Source organism: Schistocerca cancellata, chromosome 1, assembly GCF_023864275.1.
Source record: "Schistocerca cancellata isolate TAMUIC-IGC-003103 chromosome 1, iqSchCanc2.1, whole genome shotgun sequence".
NCBI lineage: Eukaryota > Metazoa > Arthropoda > Insecta > Orthoptera > Acrididae > Schistocerca > Schistocerca cancellata.
In genome coordinates, this window is record NC_064626.1 from 419,362,571 (window position 1) to 419,385,129 (window position 22,559).

Sequence of the window (22,559 nt, forward strand, 5' to 3'; positions counted from 1 at the left end):
TCGGGAGTACGGCGGTTCAAACCTGCGTGCGGCCATCATGATTTAGATTTTCCGTGATTTTCCTAAATCTCTTCAGGTAAATGCCGGGTGATTCCTGTGAAAGGGTGCCGCTGATTTCCTTCCCTATCCTTCTCTAATCCGAGCTTGTGCTCCGTCTCTAATGACCTCGTTGTCGACGGGACTTAAACACTAATCTCCTCCTTTGCCCTAAAATGAGATCCTAAGGTGGGGAATTGCTATAAAATCAATTAGTAATTACATTTTAAAAAACAATTGATAATAAAAATGAGATGAAGGGAATACTATATACTTTAAATGAAATTCAAATCATAATAAATGAATGACTCATTGCATAAGTTCGACTTCATATACAAGACAACCAACAGACTGACAATACTCATCTAACATAATAAACAATACATCACAGGAAGTATGGTGTGCAGGAAAGGATAAAGGATTCAAGCTACACATTCCCTCAATGACGAGAAAAACCTCACAAATCTGAATTTAGCTATGCAGTGGTTGATTATCCAAACACAACTGAAAAGAATCTATCTTCATAACTGAAATCTGACGACACTGTGGCGTCTGTGTACGCTTATAAAAGAGGTACATTTCCATCTGACAAGTCGGTGCTGCACAATGCTCACCAATCTCTGGTGAAGGAGTAGAAGAAAGAGTTTCGGAAGCTACGGTCTTGGTCCTAGGAATGAGAGAGCAGAAAGAGACTAATTGAGTTCTGTAATAAATTTCAGCTAGTAATAGCGAATACTCTGTTCAAGAATCACAAGAGAAGGAGGTATACTTGGAGAAGAACGTAATTACGGACGGCTGTAGAGGCAGCGTGGGTGAACCGGATGATAAGGGAAGATTTCAGTTACATTACATCAGGGTCGGACAAAGATTCTGAAATCAGATACTGGATTGTAAGGCATACCCAGGAGCAGATATACGCTCAGACCTCAATGTAGTATGATGAAAAGTAAGCTGAACTTTAAGAGGTTGGACAGGAAGAATCAATACGCAAACAAATAGATTCTAAAGTACTAAGGAATGAAGAGATACGCTTGAAGTTCTCTGAGGCTATAGATAGTGCAATAAGGAATAGCACAGTAGGCAGTACAGTTGAAGAAGAATGGACAGCTCTAAAAAGGGCAGTCACAGAAGTTGGAAACAAAGACATACACTATGTGATCAAAAGTATCCGGACACCCCCAAAAACATACGTTTCTCATATTAGGTGCGTTGTGCTGTCACCTACTCTCAGGTACTCCATATCAGCTACCTCAGTAGTCATTAGACAACGTGAGAGAGCAGAATGGGGTACTCCATAGAACTCACGGACTTCAAACGTGCTCAGGTGATTGGGTGTCACTTGTGTCATACGTCTGTACGCGGGATTTCCACACTCCTAAACATCCCTAGTTTCACTGTTTCCGATGTGATAGTGAAGTGGAAACGTGTAGGGACAAGTACAGCACAAAAGCGTACAGGCCGACCTCGTCTGTTGACTGACAGCGACCACCGACAGTTGAAGAGGGTCATCATCTATAATAGGCAGACATCTATCCAGACCACTACACAGGAATTCCATACTGGATCAGGATCCACTGCAAGTACTATGATAGACGGGAGGTGAGAAGACTTGGATTTCATGGTCGAGTGGCTGCTCATAAGTCATATGTCTCGTCTGCAAATGCCAAACGACACCTCGCTTGGTGTAAGCAGCGTAAAACATTGGAGGATTGATCTGTGGAGAAATGTTGTGTGAAGTGACGAATCACGGTACACAATGTGGCGATCCGATGGCAAGGTGTGGGTGTGGCGAATGCCCGGTGAAAGTCATCTGCCAGCGTGTGTAATGCCAACAGTAAAATTCTGAGGCGGTAGTGTTCTGGTATGGTCGTGTTTTTCATGGAGGGTCTTGCACTTCTTGTTGTTTTGCGTGGCACTACCACAGCACAGGCCTACATGTTTCAAGCACCTTGCTTCCCACAGTTGAAGAGCAATTCCGGGATAGATATTGCATCTTTCCACGCGATCGGGCACCTTTTCATAATGCACGGCCTGTGGTGGAATGGCTCCAGGAATAACTTACCTGTAATGGACTGGCCTGCACAGTGTCCTGACAGAATCCTTTAGAACACCTCTGAGATGTTTTGTAACGCCGAATTCGTGGCAGGCCTCACCGACCGACATCGATACGTCTCCTCAGTGCCGCACTCCGTGAAGAATGGGCTGCCATTCCCCAATAAACCTTCCAGCACCTGATCGAACGTATGCCTGCGAGAGTGGAAGCTGTCATCAAGGCTAAGGGCGGGCCGACACCATAAGAAAATCCAGTTTTACCGATGGAGGGTGCCAGGAACATGTAAGTCATTTTCAGCCAGGTGTCCGGATACTTTTGATCACATAGTGTAGGTACAAAGACGAAAACTGTGAAGAAACCATGGCTAACAGAAGAAACACTTAAGTTGATCGATGAAAGAAGGAAGTACAAAAATGTTCAGCGAAATTCAGGAATACGGAAATACAAGTCTCGAAGGAATGAAATAAATAGGAAGTTCAGGGAAGCTAGAGCGAAATGGCTGCATGAAACATGTGAAGAACTCGAAAAATAAACGATTGTCAGAAGGATTGACTCAGCACATAGAAAAGCCAAGACAACATTCGGTGAAATTGAAAGCAAGGCTGGTAACATCAAGAGGGCAGTGGGAATTCCTGTGTTAAATGCAGAGGAGAGAGCGAATAGATGGAAAGACTACATTGAACGCCTCTATGAGGAGGAATATTTGTCTGATGTGATAGAGGAAGAAACAGGAGTCGATTTAGAACAGTTAGGGGATCCAGGATTAGAATCAGAATTTAAGAGATCTTTGGAAGACTTAAGATCAAATAAGGCAGAAGGGATAGATAACATTCCATCAGAATTTCTAAAATCTTTTGAGGGAAGTGGCAACAAAACGACAATTCTCGCTGGTGTGTAGAATGTACGAGACTGGTGATATACAATCAGACTTTAGGAAAACGTCATCCACACAGTTTCCAAGATTGCAAAAGCCGACAAGTACGAGAATTATTGTACAATCAGCTTAACAGCTCACGCATCCAAGTTGCTGATAAGAATAATATACAGAAGACTGGGAAACAAACTTGAGGACATGTCAGATGACGATCAGGTTGACTTTAGGAAAGGTAAAAACACCCGAGAGGCGATTCTGACGTTTCGGTTAATAATGGAACCAAGACTAAAGAAAAATCAAGATACGTACACAGGATCTGTCGACCAGGAATTTAATTTGAGGAATGTACGTTTGTCGCACAGCATTGTATGTAGAGAAACGTGAACTGTCCCGCCGGCCGGTGTGGCCGTGCGGTTCTAAGCGCTTCAGTTTGGAACCGCGTGACCGCTACGGTCGCAGGTTCGAATCCTGCCTCGGGCATGGATGTGTGTGATGTCCTTAGGTTAGTTAGGTTTAAGTAGTTCTAAGTTCTAGGGGACTGATGACCTCAGTAGTTAAGTCCCATAGTGCTCAGAGCCATTTTTTTGAACTGTCCCCGGAACAGAAGAGAATCAAAGCATTTGAGATGTGGGTGCTACAGACGAATATTGAAAATTAGTTGGACTGGTAAGGTAAGGAATGAGGAGATTCCGCGCAGAATAAAAATAAATAAATAAATAAAAATGAAAATAAATCTCTGGTCCTCTTAGTGGACGTGAATATACGTATAGGTCAGCAACCCTGAATCTGCAGATCGTGCTAAGCCGTCGGCACGACGTCCCAGAGTAGAGCACCAGAATGATCGCCCCCCACCCCTTCTCCTCAGCGATCGGAGTCTTGAAGTCGCTTCTAAGACGACCGATCCCAAAGTCGCTGATCATGCATCCCTGCAGCCGACTCCCAGCAAACACCAATCAAGCAAAGTGTTATTTACGCCCGTCCAATGGCATGATACTGCAATTTTAGATAACATTCCACTACAAAATACATCAAGTAGAGGGCCAATGAGGGCACACTCTCTCAAAGTTTGTAGCAGAAATTCCCGTCTGACGTTAAGAGGCGATATGCGAATCAGTACTTTGTTTATACAACTCATAATTTCCAAAAAGCTGAACGAACGCGATAGGAACTCCACAAGGTTCCGTTCCCACAGCAGAAAACTTGGCCTCTTCAAGAATAGTGAGGCCTCTCCAGATGTTATCAGGTTTAGGGCCGGCCCTTAAGACAAGGGGTGTAGACAATAAATCGATGTTTTGAGATCATTGACGTTTCGGCCATAAACGTGGAAGTTAGCATCGATATTCTGAGTAACGATACATTGGCGGTGCGTTGACGACAAAGATCATAAACATCGATATCGATCAACAATGGATCATTCATTCTGTTCGTCGACACGTCCAGTTTCGTAATTCGTGCAGTTACTTTTGTACTTTTGTAGTAGAAGATACGTAGAATATAAAGTTTAAAATATTATCATTTACTTCAAAAAGTCTCAGTTGAATTATGTACTACACTCACTGTCTATAAGTGCTTCTCATTGTCGTTTCCACATCTGTGCATATTCTTGTGCGCTGTAACATTTGATGACATTGCAACACAGCACAGAGGAAAATCAAAGAAAATCACTGAAAGTATTACCAATTTTATAGTCATGGACAATAAAACGTTCACCATAGCAGAAGGAAAGGATATGTCCATTTTGCAAGGTGCCAAGTCGAGAAACAATAAAAACCAGGATTGACGATGAGTACGAAGCAATGTGTGATCTTTTTACACATAAATTAAAAATGCTGAAAACTGTTGCTCTGCCTGCAACATTTGGACAGAAACAGTGCAAAATAAATCACTTGTGGGCACTATTATTCACTATCTAGACAAATCTCAACCCGTCATCAGAACATTAGATCTTTCTGAACTGACAGAACACCAGACATCGCTTTACGTCACTGAAAAACTGTCAGATATTTTCTGCGGGCGAAAATTTCAGTTGAAAAGGTTTCAGCTACCATCACTCTTACGAAGGTCAGTCGGGGTATGTTTGGCGAAAAAATGATTATCTCTTGTTTTGTCCATACGATTAACTTAGTCGTAACTGTATCCATTGACGATGCAAAATTTATTTGTACGGTCAGAAATAATGTCAAACATATTAAAGGGAGACTCAGTGGAAGTGACGAGTTACGGAATGGTCCAGTGGAGACTGACTGAAAGAAAGCTAAATTAAAAAAAAATAAAAGACAATTGACGTCCGCACAGTAGGGATCTCGTGTTCGTTTATGTTAGAACGATTGATGGACTCAGTGCCAGTTGTGGCGGCGATACTTTTAACTATACCTGAGGCTCCCTCATTCAGTCCTTGCAGCGAGTTAAAGTATGTCAAATAAACGGCGAAGTTGCTACGACCATTTGAAAAATCAACAAAAGGAATTTCAAAGTACATTTACGTTACAGCAAGCAAAGTGATCCCGTCAGTCAGCTGTGCCCGGATGCCGTCGAAAATATGAAACTTAGAAACGAAATGATTATTCAGTTTAAAAACGAAATAAAAACACAACCGACAAGAAGATTCGATAACTTAGAACATTCCCCCATTCTGGTAATTTCAATAACTCATGACCCGAGATTCTAGTTCATGCACTTAAAAGATGCCTTCGCTAAAGCAAAGGCAATGAGTTGCTTAAATAAACGTATACAGGAATTTAATCTGGAAATACCACAAGCATTTGGCACACAAAAACATGCGAAATAAGTCATCAACAACTTCTGGGAACCGAGGTTCACGTGTACCTGGACATGAAGTTACTTTTCCCAAAATTTGTGCCAAGCGAGCGCTTGCTCTCGGAGGTTGGGGCAACTATTACCCAAAAAAAACACACTTCTAGGGACTAGATTATCTAAGTTTCTTTTCATAAAGTCTGTATCAAAGTTGTTATAATCAAAGAAATAATTTGTTTTAATGATAAAAAAGGATTTTCTTTGCAAGATCCATTTTATTTAGCTTCGTAATATGATTCGTATGAAGATAATTAATGATCGCATCGGTCAGTCTCATTGCACCCAACGTAAATTAACGTCAGTAAAGGCAGGAAGAAGTAGGTAGGTTTATGAAGTAAAATGCCACTATTTCCGGTTCCTTTGTGTTTTAAAATATCTCTCACATCACAACTTACATTCTGTTATTATGCTACTTGACAATGAAATCATTTCGGTGTGCTTTTTCTAATATTTATAAAATACACTCCTGGAAATGGAAAAAAGAACACATTGACACCGGTGTGTCAGACCCACCATACTTGCTCCGGACACTGCGAGAGGGCTGTACAAGCAATGATCACACGCACGGCACAGCGGACACACCAGGAACCGCGGTGTTGGCCGTCGAATGGCGCTAGCTGCGCAGCATTTGTGCACCGCCGCCGTCAGTGTCAGCCAGTTTGCCGTGGCATACGGAGCTCCATCGCAGTCTTTAACACTGGTAGCATGCCGCGACAGCGTGGACGTGAACCGTATGTGCAGTTGACGGACTTTGAGCGAGGGCGTATAGTGGGCATGCGGGAGGCCGGGTGGACGTACCGCCGAATTGCTCAACACGTGGGGCGTGAGGTCTCCACAGTACATCGATGTTGTCGCCAGTGGTCGGCGGAAGGTGCACGTGCCCGTCGACCTGGGACCGGATCGCAGCGACGCACGGATGCACGCCAAGACCGTAGGATCCTACGCAGTGCCGTAGGCGACCGCACCGCCACTTCCCAGCAAATTAGGGACACTGTTGCTCCTGGGGTATCGGCGAGGACCATTCGCAACCGTCTCCATGAAGCTGGGCTACGGTCCCGCACACCGTTAGGCCGTCTTCCGCTCACGCCCCAACATCGTGCAGCCCGCCTCTAGTGGTGTCGCGACAGGCGTGAATGGAGGGACGAATGGAGACGTGTCGTCTTCACCGATGAGAGTCGCTTCTGCCTTGGTGCCAATGATGGTCGTATGCGTGTTTGGCGCCGTGCAGGTGAGCGCCACAATCAGGACTGCATACGACCGAGGCACACAGGGCCAACACCCGGCATCATGGTGTGGGGAGCGATCTCCTACACTGGCCGTACACCACTGGTGATCGTCGAGGGGACACTGAATAGTGCACGGTACATCCAAACCGTCATCGAACCCATCGTTCTACCATTCCTAGACCGGCAAGGGAACTTGCTGTTCCAACAGGACAATGCACGTCCGCATGTATCCCGTGCCACCCAACGTGCTCTAGAAGGTGTAAGTCAACTACCCTGGCCAGCAAGATCTCCGGATCTGTCCCCCATTGAGCATGTTTGGGACTGGATGAAGCGTCGTCTCACGCGGTCTGCACGTCCAGCACGAACGCTGGTCCAACTGAGGCGCCAGGTGGAAATGGCATGGCAAGCCGTTCCACAGGACTACAGCCAGCATCTCTACGATCGTCTCCATGGGAGAATAGCAGCCTGCATTGCTGCGAAAGGTGGATATACACTGTACTAGTGCCGACATTGTGCATGCTCTGTTGCCTGTGTCTATGTGCCTGTGGTTCTGTCAGTGTGATCATGTGATGTATCTGACCCCAGGAATGTGTCAATAAAGTTTCCCCTTCCTGGGACAATGAATTCACGGTGTTCTTATTTCAGTTTCCAGGAGTGTATATAGAAATCTCAAAAAAATCGATAAATCGTTTTTAAGAGAGATGTTTTTTAAAATCGATTTTTCCGTATGAACATCGATGTCTCAACATTAGCATTTTTAAGAGCGACGTTGCGACCCTACATAGACACAAGACCCGCTAGCTGGGCACCGGACAGTACCGTACGCCACAACACCGAAAATCCCGTACTTCTTTGAGTGATACGAGAGAGCCGCAAACCTCACTCGAGTGACTCTACCACTCAGGTAAGCCAGCGACTTAATACTATGAGCAGACTGACCCTTTGTTCCCCAAGTTTCGCGCATCGGCCGTTCCCCGACTTCTGGGGAAAATAACTGCAAGGTTCCCACGAATGCCATCGGCCGAAGCGACGTAAGTTAAGACAGACAACCCCTGCAATTTTTTTTATCTAATACAGACCCAGAATCAACTACGATAATGAGAGTTAGATAAAGCGATGAGAATCATGTGTCCCACATACCTCCGATCATCACAGGGAGCAGAAAGTGTTGGCTTATTAACGGAAGGAAGCAAGCCAGACGCGTGTAATCTTTCATTCTCGCACCAACCCCGTTGTAAAATCAGTTCCATTCTGCGTGGGAAAATAGCCCATATCATGAGGTTGTACCGGTATATGACATCGCAGGCATCTTGAATTTACCCATCTTCAGTGTATGTAGTTTATGAGACCATATTCCAACGATTCCCCCCCTCCCATTTTGCAACCACGTCCGTTTCATGTGGCAGTGCCTCGGGTAATGCGCCGTAAAGGTCACTTCTCGGGAGGCATGCATTAATGGTTTCCTTATTGTTTCCTTCCACCTGGAAAAAAGATCGAAGTCTCGATTACTCACGTCGGGAATTTAGGGTGCATGAGGTACTGCTTCCGCCTTTAGTTGCGTAAAAGATGCCAAGAGTCGCTAGCAAATGGTGTGCATTCTCGTATAAAGACAGTGAGCCAACACGCAACTGCTCTGGAAGATTCCTGCGTATTTCTCTGTACAGGATGCATGTGTTTGTAAAATTGTAGTAGTACTCAACAACCACAAATGATCCCCGTGGCACTTTATCCATCAGTGACGATTCTGTAGCAATTCATAGGTTGCCTTTTATTTCTGTCGCTCTCGAAATTCCTTTGGTCATAGAGAGAAATCTTGCCATTCATTTGCCTGACAGTAACTCCAGCTCAAACGTTCCAATGATATATTATGAATGAGATTTTCACTCTGCAGTGGAGTGTGCGCTGATATGAAACTTCCTGGCAGATTAAAACTGAGTGCCAGTCTGAAACTCGAACTCGAGTTAGAATCTCGATCCGACACACAGTTTTAATCTGCCAGGAAGTTTCATATATTATGAAATGATGACAATTAATTACAAGGAAATGTCCATCTTTCTGAACATCTTATACCCATATCAGTTTCTATGAAACATGTTTTGAATTTGTTTTTGGTGAGATTTAGACAACAATGGATTCTTTACTTACTGCAAATGGTACTGTAAAAAAAAAGACTCGTGTATTATATATTACTCGATTCTGTTCAGAGAGCATATTCGATACACTGTACATGGTTTTTCAGTTACTGTTTTTGGACTGTCGGCCCTTTTTTTGTTTTCATACTGAGAAGTGTCGTATTGAAAAATGTTAACCAACAGTAGCCTACACTATGATCAACAGCTCAATTTTACAAAGTTCTGTAAAGCACTAAGATCAACTTACTCTGATTTATCCCCCTAATATCAAAGAACAAAAACGTACTAATAAATGAATCACCAGTTAAATATTTTATTGCTCAAGCAATAACAACAACGATATACTATTTTCAATACTTTCAATTCATCTATAATACTCAACAGGGTGCAAAAGACTTAATTCCATCAATAACAATATTTATTATTATCAAAAAAGGAGGTGCTCCATTTCATTTCTGATTAGCAGACGTTATAGCAGTATCAATGCGAATCAGTTATCTAACATCAATAACAGGGCAAAAAATTACCATATTGTATTGAAGTAATAACATTCATTTTTCACTATTACTTTAAGAATTATTATGAGAGCTTCAGGAGGTTTAAATCAAAAGTCATTACAAGAACTTTTAGCATATTCATCATTTGTAATTAAAGCTGAAGAATTAGATCATTATTTGTGAGAGAAAATTTTGAGAATTGTATTTTTTATTTATTCATTTTAAGACTAATTATAGTTCCAATATTTAAACAAATAATTTTTAATCAGATTTACTCAGCAAGAAACGTGAAAACAAAAAACTGAATTTACAACATTTTTATCATTTCTCCCAACAGTTGGATTACCACCATTCCTAGTATTTTTGCCAAAATAAATTATTATACACCCACTAACAGAAAGAAAATAACATTTTAATAAAAAGTATAATATTTTTAACAACTATTACGTTATACTATCACATACTATTGTACCTTATTTAGAAAATTCGTGATCAAGAAGAATTAAATTTTATTTTATCAATAACAGTTATAATTAATCGCATCATGAACTTTAATTTCGTTATTTCAAGGACTCAAATTAAACAAACTAACAAGCTTTAAATTTATAATTAAAAGACTAATCTTTTAGACCTTAATAAAAAATTGCATCTCTAAAATTGCAGTGCAGCCTAATTTTTGTAAGAGAGAAAATCTGTCATAAAAATATTTACAGTCTACCACCCAATATTTCAGCCATCTTACAGCAAAACTGATTATAGATAATTTATAATTCTTATTCATAGTATGGCAGGAATAGTAGGAACTCAATAATTATACTTATTTGAGCTTAACTGTGACAAGTTGGATGTTTAATTGCAGATGTTTAAATATATGATGTAATTATTACAGTTCAAATATTTGTAATAATTTTCTTTATAAAAAGAACTTTTAAAATTGGTGAATTTGGTAATTGACTTGTTCCATTAAAAATTGAGCATCATATATAGAATTCGCTCAAATAAATAACTAATTTTCTTTTAACTCCATTATTAACACTTCTTACATTTTCTGTATTAGATAATTATGCCTGTACAGGAAGAAAAGTTTGTACCTCACTAGCAGGTGGAGGAGCTTCAAGAGATTTAACTGTTTTTCTCATTACACTTAGCAGATGTTTTATCAGTTCCAGATTCATAGGGATCTCTAACACTCTTTGCTCCAGTTACAGATCCAGTGTTCAGTTCTGAGGCGAGTGTGTGTGTGTGGGGGGGGGGGGGGGATGGGTACTCACCACTCATCATTTATTAATATCTCCTCTCGCTTCCTACTCCAAATGTTAACTTCCCGTCACCCCCACTTTTGCAGTTCTCCCGAAAATTTGAGAAATATGTGTGTCATGCAGCTGATATAACAAGCACAATAGCAACAAAATGTCACAACTACAGCAACGTCGTAATTTACAAAATATCAAATCGAAGTGTGATCGTACTATTATCAGTATTTCACTTAGGATTCTGAGTCTACGTTAAATCCTAATCATCCTTCCTTTTTACCCCGATTTTGTACACAAGTCTGCAGACTATGGCTATGGGAGGGTGCAGCTGCAGGTAAAACTGTCTCTTTAAGTCGTTTCCGCCCGCATTTCGGAGGTCAGATTTTCTGTTTTGTTTCTTTTTTTACTTTTTTTGTAGTAGTGTCTACCTTAGATAACTTCTGCATACATACTACACAAGCCACCGTATGGTGCGTGGCGCACGGTACCCTGCACCTTCACTGGTCATTTTAAAAGAGAAGGAGGGGAAAATGACCATCTACATGCCTTCGTACGAGCCCTAATCTCTCTAACCTTATCTTCGTGGTCGTTACGCGACATGGCGATATGGCGACAATAGAATCGCTCTCAAATGCCGGTTCTCTAAATTTTCTCAATAGCGTCTCACGAATTGAACGCCCCCTCCAATGATTCCCATTTGGGTTTCAGAAGCGTCTCTGTAACACTTGCGTGTTGTTCGAACCTGCGGTAACTAATGTAGCAGGCTGCCTCTGAATTGCTTCGATGTCTTCCTTCAATCCGATCTGGTGCGCATCCCAGACACTCGAACAGCACTCAAGAGTGGGTCGCACTAGCGTCCTATGTGTGGTTTCCTTCACAGATGAACCACACTTTCCTAAAATTCTCCCAATAAACCGAAGTCGAGCATTCGCCTTTCCTACTACAATCCTAACATGCTCAATTCATTTCATATCGCTTCGTATCATCACGCCTAGATATTTAATAGACGTTACTGAGTCAAGCAGGACGCTATTAATGCTGTATTCGAACATTGTTTTCCCTATTCATAGCCACTGATTTACATTTTTCTACATTCAAAGCTAGCTTTCATTCAGCACACCAACTAGAAATTTAGTTTAAGTTATTGTGTATCCTCCTACAGTGACACAACTTCGACACTTTCCTGTACACCACAGCACCATCAGCCAGATCACTTATGTCTGTAGAAAATAACAGCGGTCCTATTACACTTCCCTAGGGCATTCCTGGCGATGCCCTTGTCTCTGATGACCACTCGCCACCGGGGACAACATCGGCTTCGCATGGCTTGTTAGTTTTTGTCCTGTGGACTCACAAACTGCGTCGTATTTGTTCCCAGCAGCAGATACAATCAGCCCTTGAATGAACGCCTTTTCCTGGCTGGAATGTTCTCTGCAGGTGATCTGCAGGTGAAGGCTATCGGCCACTGCGTCGTCTATTAGGAGAGGTATTGCCTGAAATTTGGTACTCTCGGCACACTCTTGACACTGTGGGTCTCGGGATATTGAATTCAGTAACGATTTCCGAATTGGTATGTTCCATGCAGCTAGCTCCAAGTGCCATTTCGCGTTTAAGGCCTGTTAATACTCGTCGTGCAACGACAATCACGACGACCACCGTGTCACATGAATCACCTGAGTACAAACAGCTCCGTCAATGCGCTGCCCTTTTATACCTTGTGTACCGCATACCACCGCGTTCTGTATATGTACATATCCCATGATTTTGTCACCTCCGTGTAAAATGTATTTTATGTCGGTAGGGGAGGAGGACGGAGTGTATGATCACCTACGCATTTCGTGACGTATACCCAGATCTCCATTATCCCTTTCACAGTGTTACCAACCTGCGATGTGTTTTTTCGAGTTAACAGGGTCGAGCGTGGTTAAGACACTATTTGTACTCTCGAAGAGCTGGGCTCGGTTTCCCGCCTAACTACCCTTACTTAGACTTTCTGTGATCGTCTAAATCACGGTGTTCGAATGTCACAATTATTCGTTAACCTCGTTTACTACTCTTTAAGTTTTCACACTGAGCTAATCAACTGTAAATCTAGACGCCGGCATAGAAAGCAGCATTCTATCCTTTCTTCCGGTGAGTCAGAAGTATTCCCCTTGCTATAAAAGCATGATTGTGGAAGTAGTCCACCACAGCTTTGCTTCAGTTGTCCCTTGTAAACAGCATAGCGTGCGTGTGTGCGTGCTTGCAGGGTGTGCTGCCGTTCGCCCATCATCCCCGCGCGGCCGGCCTACTCCGCAGAGATGCTGGCCGCCTCCATCAACGGCAACGGCCCAGAGGCATCAGCGGGCGGTCAGGCCACCGGGTCAGCAGTTTGGTCCAGCCCGACGCCGGAGGCTGCCAAGGTACTGCGCTCTTACACAAGGCCGCTTGGAGAAGCACTCACTGTTAAATGATATATCGCTCAAAAACGTTTCCAACACGCTCATGAATTGCATAGTGCTTTTTTTATTCCAATTTTCCCCCAGCCGCAGGAAATCTCTACCTTTGTAAAAGAGTTAAAGTAGATTAGCACTCTCAGTGTGGTACAGTGGAGCACAAAATGTCTCCAGCCATCAACGAGACATTGCAGCTTGCGTAGACTATTCAGTCAGTCAGAATGCCTCAAAGAGTCATTTCAAGCTTGAGCCATACATTCATTGTTACTCGTTACTTTATGGCACGGATGGTTCTCAGAACGGGATGATGTCCTCCAAATTGGTCTACACCACAGCGAAGTCATTTCAACATTCAGTCGTTACGATACATTGAAGATCTCCCTCACTGCAGTCGCCCACAGCCAACAGTCGCATCTGATGACCACTGGCTACAAGTTATGGCTCGTACATATCTAGGAGGGATACAACAGATACATTGTTTACAGAACTTTCAAGCAGTAAAATACAGATGTTGATATGAATAAAAGAGCGGTCTGGGGCGCTGCAGTCATGGACTGTGCGGCTGGGTGTGTGTGTTTGTCCTTAGGATAATTTAGGTTAAGTAATGTGTAAGCTTAGGGACTGATGAACTTAGCAGTTAAGTCCCATAAAATTTCACACATTTCATACATTTTTTATGAATAAAACTGATGAACATATAGCTGAGTGAAAGGTAGTTGATCCATTATACCTGTATTTACTGAAGCACTATCGGTTTCGCAACATTTCGAGCTGGATCTTTCTGGTGCATCTGTTTCTGTTACATGTGGCTATTGTAGTTTACGACTGCAATGCATAATGATCGACGCCGACACACACCATTGGTGTATGTTGTACCGGCAAGAACTCCTTAAAACTAAAATTCCTTAAAGCCAGTATCGTTTGAATACTAAATATCTACAAGGACTTGCGGTAGCGTTCTCGCTTCCTGCGCCCGGGTTCCCGGGTTCGATCCCCGGCGGGGTCAGGGATTTTCTCTGCCTCGTGATGACTGGGTGTTGTGTGATATCCTTAGGTTAGTTAGGTTTAAGTAATTCTAAGTTCTAGGGGACTGATGACCATAGATGTTAAGTCCCATAGTGCTCAGAGCCATTTGAACAATCTACAAGGACTTCAATAAATAAAGCTACAATGGATTAACGAGCTTTCATTCAGCTATATGTTCATCAGTTTCATTCATTTTAACTTCAATATTTTACTGCTTGAAAGTTCCGTAAGCTATATATATATGTGTGTGTATTTCATCTGTGGTTGCCCCTGATTTAAAATTATCTGCAGAATGCAATAGAGCTGTGCATTGCTTTTTTTAAAGCAACGAGAACGGGTGCACAGTCATCGCTATATGCTCAATTTTGCTTGTAGGGGTCCATTAAGAACTACAGCAAAACCCGCTTTGATAGCCTTCAGCGAAGAAATTGGGCAATGGAACATCAGGAGAAGAACCTGCATCACTGACAACTGGTTCACTTCACCGAAAAGTGCTGGATTTCACTGACACCTGATAATCCTTACAGAAGGGAGGTGGTATGATACCGATACAGGGTGAGGCATGCAGTCCTACAGGTTCAGCAGGGAAGTGGGTCAGCCATATTCTGGACTGGATAATGGGCAGCTCTCACCAGTCGTGGATAATTTAAGGGCTCTAAAGTAATGGGAGTAGGATTTTCCTATGTATTGTCCAGTCCTAACTTCAGCATTTCACTGATGGGTTCATATTTCAAGATGATAATACGCGAGCTCATAACGTCCTCATTATGAACGCCTATCTCTAAGAAAGAGGCAGAAACAAATGAATGAAGTGGCCTGCAGTACCTTCTGTCACAACCCAACAGATCAGTCTTGGGACCAGCTGAACACGCAGCGCGTCATTGCAGGAACACAACTCGTTTACCTGATAACCCGAGCAGAGACGACACCAAAGAATGGGACAGGCTTGTGCAGCAACGCCTCGACAACCTTGTTGTCGACATTCCAAGGAGATCCCAGCTGGTTACAATGCTTGGTGTGGAGCAACACGACATTGAATGGTACCCAGCATCAGATTTCGATTTCATGCACTTTCTAACAGACAGCTTTATTTTGATTATTATCTCATTTCTATTTCACAGAACAGTACTGTTTTCTAGGTTCATGAGGCTTCTCCTCTCATTGCCCACTTCTCTTGAATTGAAGGTCACACAGCTCACAGGCAAGCAAGTGCTACAAACTGCTCTTGGGCAGTGTATTTTCCTTATTAAAACCCAGTTTATTTCCCATCCAGCATTGTCTAGTGGGAGGTAATGGCGGGTTGTGACGCCCTGAAAATATTCTAAGTTCAGAGTTGGCGTGGCCGTGCTGGGGCCTCTCGACGAGCCACAGATCGTCGGCGGCCACGTGGTACCGAACGTTAGTCGGGGTCCAGGTCGAGAGCGTGGCTGGGAATTCCTTGGTGACGCTGTGTCGATGAAAGAGACTTGTACGTCGGGAGAGCCAAAGATGGCGGACTTTGTGAAACCTTAATGGCAGACATTTCAGAGTTGGTAGAGAAATTAATAATAGAAAGATGAATCTGATACCTCAAAAAGAAACATGTGTGTTCCTACTACTTGCACGACAATTCTGATGGTGTAATCAGATTTTCAACATCTTCATTAGTTTAATGATTAGTATCTGACTGTGAATTATACAAGTAACACTCAGAAACGAATTTCCAAAATCTAAACGGTTCATGCGATTGCGTCTATCGATGTATCTTTAGAAAGCTGTTAGTGCAAACCTAAACTGGTATAAATTACATGCATGTAACTTGAATAGTACATGAGATATTGGAGGTCAAAGTGACCGATTACTATCGATCGCGTCAGGCCATAAGCACTCCACAGTTACACAAAAAAAAGGGTAGCAGCATGCTTATAAATATATTTATTCATCTGTGTCTTTGTTTATATCCGATATAAACTATTCATGAAGAAATTGGTCAAATATTTACTGTGTTTTAGAAAGCACAGAGACATTAGGCTACTGGCCTACTTTTGCTTGCTATTTCTTTGATATATGTTTATTTAATTTGTTTATATATTTAATAATGTATGTTAGAGCGTGTTTATGGTCCAGCTGTTGCAATATTTATTTAATTTCAAGTTATTTATATGTAAATTCAGTATTTCGAATGTGTTTCATGATGTTTGTGAATGTGCATTGGCTTGAAGACATGGTGGGAGCGCTCTAGCCAATCACAGCGCTCGTGAATGGGGAGACTGGATGGAAGTAGGAGAAGAGTATGGGAGAGGACATGAGAAATTCTGGGACAGGACGGCGCGAGGGTCGCGTGGTCGCAAGAGAGACTTGGAGTGTAGAGAGGTTTGTGCGTGGTCGCTAGAGATAGAAATACTTCAGAGTGCGGACTTGTGAACTTGTGAGATTTCCGAGGTTTCTACAGTGAAGACGTAGTATACGTTTAGAAGTGAATATCTCGCGAGCTATGTTGTCGTTCATAACTAATTATGTGCAGTAGGAATCTATTGTTTCCCTGTTATTCAACTTATATTTTATTTAATTGCTGGACCATCGACACCAATAAGTGTTTTTCAGAATCAACTTATATTTTATTTACTTGCTGGACCATCGACACCAATAAGTGTTTTTCAGAAATATACCACATTCTCTACAGTACTTCTGCTATCGTACTCGTCATTTAAAGTCGTTAAGGTAGATTTTATTTATTGCAATCTTTTATTTATAAATTTCTACGTTACATTCGCGATAGCCGAGTGATAGGAACCTTCGACCATTCGATTCATGTGTACATTCATATTGTATACTGTAGACTCCGCAATATTTGGCCTGTAATGCGGCAACTACGAATCCCAGCCCCTAGACAACGAAACCAGTCAAAACTTTCAATATTTCAGCTTTGAGTCTGAGGGTACGTAGTTCAGGGCCACCACCTCATTTCATCATTATTATTAATGGAAAGCCCGCACTAGTCACTTGATATGACCACTTTCTATTTGTAATGCCAGCAGCGCCTATATCATATATTACATGATGTGCTTTATTGAAATAGATATACACTATATGGGATCACTTCATATGTGGCACAGAATCAAGCACCGCAATCACACTCACAGGTAGACTGTACCAGCCGCACTTTGGCCACACAACAGTCACTCTGTATTTGGCACCGTTGGTTGACACCACAGTCACCCTGGTACACCAGGCAAGCCATGCATTCGTCATAAAGTGGTCACCCTAAATGCGACACAGTTAGTTTGGATCCACTTTCACACTGACTGTTACAACGCAGAACCCGCATATTGGCCATACAAGAGTTATCCTATATGTGGCACAGTTGATGGCACTACAATCACTCTGACGGTTATATCGCACAGGCCACAGTTTGGCCTCACAACCATTAATTACCCTATCCATGGCACAGATGGTGAACACCACAATTACACTGACTGCTTCACTGCACAACTGCATCGTTGCGCAGGTTACGCAATGGTCACCATTTATGTGGAACAGATGGTGGGCACCACACAGACCATGCAACAGCCACCCTGTATGTGGCACAGTTAGCTGCTCATCGAAATCACATTGACTGTTACACCATGTAGGCAACACATTGGCCACCCAACGGGCAACCTACCTGTGGCACAGTCACGTAAGCAGAACTATCACACTGACTGTTACAACACACAAGCCACACATTGGCCACATAGTGATCACCCTATATGTGGCATGGTAAAGTGGGCACACAATCATACTATTACACTTCACAGGCCACACATTTGGAACACAATGGTCACCCTAAGTGTGGCATAGTTAGGTGAGCACGACACTCACACTGGCTATTACACCACGCTGGGCACTCATTGGTCATACAAAAGTCTCCATTTCTTTTCTTTTGGGACTTGAAAGCCCATTGCGCTATGCTTGTGGTGTTATCTAACTTTGCTGCATATATTTACACACTGTACGGCCCAACCTGTGAAATGCGCAGAAGGTGAATTTATATTAGCAGAAGGTGAGACAGCCATACAGTGAACTCAATGGTTCATGGAGAACAACCGATGCTTCATTAAGACTACCACAAAATTTAAACTGTTAACAGTTGCACTTGGTGGAAGTGCCTCTTCCTGCAGACAGGGCCAGGGTGGAGAGGGCAGCGACAGAAGACGAGAATGTAATCTCCACTGCCTTACTCGTGCTTCATGTTACCCTCATAGACACATCGCTAAAAGGACAGGTCTTGTGAGAGCTTTGATAATAGCCTCGTCATTGATGATCTAGACTGTAAATAAACGAACTGATGACCATGAAGTTTAATCCCTCAACAGCCAGCAGTCATCATATTCATCGTCATTATCACTTACATCATTTCATCTTGATAAAGGTGTAAAACTGTTTCAGCTTCCTCTGTTTGAGTGATTGTCATCCAGCTATCAATTTTCCCGGATATTTGTTTCAGAACAACCGAAGATCGGCCAAGCCACCACACAGATTACCAGATTCCATACAGAAAGAACTTGAGCGAAGAAGAATCGGCACCAGGTATGTTAGTTGATTAGCGATTTTCTTGTTCTAATGCCATTCAGTACGATGTGGAATGTGTTGACTGTTTTACAAATTAGATAAAGCTTACACTGCATTCGCAAATAATAACAATTAGACTGAAACTACAGGCTATGTATGGTGAATATAGACTCTACAGGAAACTTTCAGTGGTAGTTCATGAAAGACTGCTGGGTCGTTGAAATTAATAAGCCCGTAATTTACAATTGATGTATCAAACAAATGAAGTCTCTGTGGATATTACAGATGGCTTTCGATATTAAAAATGAAACATTCAAATGCATAGCTACGAGTAGTAGCATAGAAATGGAAAACTTAAATTTACAAAATCAGTTACTCGAATAATGCAGGTAAAATACATACACATCTGTTGCAGTATCGTTCCATGCCAGTAGTATCACTGACCACTTTGCCAATGGCTCTCCGCCTCAGTTCGTCCTGTAGATGATACCCAACGACCATTCCATCAAGCTGGCTGTCACAGCATTCATCTCTCACTCTCGCAGCATCAAGACTCATCCACTCCCAAGCATGCGGTTATCAGCTATGTCGGCAGATTGCAACGCCGCTGGTTCCACGTGGCTGTGCAGTGCAGCTCTACTTTCGTATCAATGGCTTTATTTTTTTCCTAAGTTGTCGTTTGTTATGATTTTCCGCTAATTTATGGAAGCAAGTGTTTTAAAAGAAGTAATTTTCCTGCGTGAAGCTGTTTTTCATTTGGAATAAAGATTTTATTTTCCTTCACTTGCAGTTATCCCCCTTGGGCATTATCAAGCAATAACACACAAAAATTATAATTAAAGTTGAAAAATTCCCTTAGTTTATTTTCAGCCTTAAATACAAAGTCGCTCTACTAAGAAGTGACGGAAGAATTCGTAAATACACTGGTGTCCGAAATTAAAGCAATAAAAGGAAATTTTCCAGGGTTGCGCTTATTTTGCCACAAAACAGTGTAAATAGGTTATAGTAAAGTATAAGCAATGTAAGGAATACAGAACACAAATGACTGCAACATGCATAACGATAGACAAAAGTATTCTTCGTTTTTTTCCAACGTAACGGATCTGCACACACATTCCGACAACTGGTTAATGTGCTCAGAATGGAATTTGTACACCTCCGGCAACAGTAGAGGCCTAACAACGACGGGGCATGCTGTGAAACATGAGGCAGTAACGCCCATTCTTGCTGCGGAGCTGCTCTCAGTCATGAAGAGTGGTTGGTGAATGCTGACGTGATGCAAGCCGTCTCCTTAGTGCGTCCGAGACATGCTTTATGGGATTCAAACGGGGAGAGCGAGCAGGCTGCGCCATGCGTGCAATGTCTTCAATTTCCAAGAAAACATCAGCCACCCGTGCTTTATGAGGTCGAAATTATCGTCCCTCAGTAAGACGTCTGGGCCCGCAGTACCTCGCAAAAACCGCAGATGATATCCCAAGATCTCGTCACGATACCTGACGGTAGTTCAGCCTTGCCAGTTCACCCGTACAATTTCATGAAGAGGGGTTCGAATGGAAGACACAGCCGGCCGCGGTGGTCTAGCGGTTCAGGCGCTCAGTCCGGAACCGCGCGACTACTACGGTCGCAGGTTCGAATCCTGCCTCGGGCATGGATGTGTGTGATGTCCTTAGGTTAGTTAGGTTTAAGTAGTTCTAAGTTCTAGGGGACTGATGACCACAGATGTTAAGTCCCATAGTGCTCAGAGCCATTTGAACCTTTTTTTTTTTTTTTTTTTTTTTTTGGAAGACACGCCATTAGGGATCGTCCTCGATCCTCGTCTCTTTCTACAATGTTTGTGTCCCGAAATCGTGTTCCACGTTCCCTCCAGACACGAATCCATCGAGAATCACTCTCCAGACTAAATCAGGACTCATCTCTGAAAAGAACATTGGCCACTGTTCGACCGTCCAGGTGGCATGTTGATGACTCTGTACGTTTCCTTCTGTGAAGACGAATCAGAGGTAGATATACAGCAAGTCTCTGACAATAAAGGCCACTCTGTCGAAGCCTTCTGCACTCCGTTTGCCTCGATATGGCACGTCCAGTGCATGTTGCGAGCTCACGTGCCAGTTGCCATGCAATACTTTCAGCCAAATAACGGCCCTCTCTTCCGAAGTCACTCGTGGTCGGCCCTGCCCTAGTCTTCGGTATACCGTTTCGGTCTCTAAAAACCGCCGCCACATCCGAGAAACAACAGAACAATCCACATTAAGCCATCGGGCCAAATCAATTTTCGACTGTCCTGCTTCCTTTCTTTCTATGGCCCTACGCCGCAGAGAGTCTGGTAGGCGCCTTCTCTGTGCCATACTGCACTGTCTGTGACTGTGTACACAGCGATTGTGGATGTGGGGCTATCCTACAAATACTGCCTCGTTTCACAGGTGCCCTGACGTCATCGTTGGCGTGGTTGTCCGTTGACCAGAATGACCTCTTCCGTGCAGAACACGATCGTACGAACATCTGGTTGACAGTTTGTATGATTATACCGTGAATTAGACAGAGGTAGAGGAAATAGTGTTTTGTTGCTTTGATTTTGGACGTCATTGTATACTACATGCTTACAACACGTCACGATCTACACAGCATAGTGTAAACAACTTATTATGGGGCCCCTCCCAAGAAAAATGGAGTAGTAGGCATGGGCACATAACTCACAAATGTTAAATTCCATATACGCTTTTCTTTGTATACTGGTACGGCAGAAAATCTCCTATACTCTATTGATAGAAAGAATACGAACATCTACTAGTAGATATTAATACGGAGAGCCCTAGCAGTAGTGACAATGTAAGGGAAAATAAGCAGAGGATATGAATTGAAGTTTGTTGGGGAGGGCACTGAAGTTAGGTAGTTCGTGCAGCAATGTTAACGATTGTCCTGCGGTGGTGCAATGGTTAGCATATCTGTATAGCAAGCAAGAAGACCCAGGTTCGAGTACCGGTCACAGCACAAATTTTAATTCATTTCTTCTGCTTCGGTCATTATCGTAGATAATCGTGCTGGCAGTGCATTATCGTAGATAATGAAGAGACTTAAATGTCTCAGGGAAACATTTAACTATAAGACCCATAATACGGATGTGTCCTCACTTCGTCTCTTTGACGACTAGAAGTCTATTAAGGACACTTTCAGCGATGTGTCTGAAGGTCTGTGGAGAAATGGCAGGCCGTTCTTCCTCAACAGCCGAAACCGGAGAAGGCAGCGGTGTTGAACGCTGGCTGGGCTCTGGAGCGAAGCTGATGTTGTAACTCATCCCAAAAGTGTTCCGATTGGGGGGGGGGGGGGGAGAGAGAGAGAGAGTCCGGCAGGACAAGTCATTACTGGATGGAATTTTATTGTCCACGAAACATTGCCTCTCAGATGCTGCTTTATCACAAGGGCATTGTTATGCTGAAACAAATAATCATTGTCTGCGAACTGTTCCTCTACATTACACAGTACAAAATACCGTAAATGTGTTCATGTCCTTCCGCATTTAGTTTTTTCTTAAGCACAATGCGAGGACTGCACTCAGACTACGAAAAACACCCTATTATCGTCTTTCAAGTTACTTACAGTGGCTGTAAACCCCACAACAACAAAATAATACGGAAACGAGTGCAAGTGAACTGAATCACGTTAGTAGCATTGTTAACTGACGGAGC

The 22,559-nt window shown here is 42.8% G+C and overlaps 1 protein-coding gene across 1 annotated transcript in view; it reads left to right on the forward strand.

The window, feature by feature from the left end:
* LOC126161568 (kinesin-like protein KIF12) overlaps positions 1–22,559 on the forward strand; it is a 605,396-nt gene that overhangs the window by 557,566 nt on the left and 25,271 nt on the right. Inside the window, exons 15-16 of the mRNA XM_049917513.1 lie at positions 13,134–13,287; positions 18,812–18,894. Of these exons, the coding sequence (XP_049773470.1) occupies positions 13,134–13,287; positions 18,812–18,894 (237 nt within the window). The remainder of the gene's footprint in view (positions 1–13,133; positions 13,288–18,811; positions 18,895–22,559) is intronic.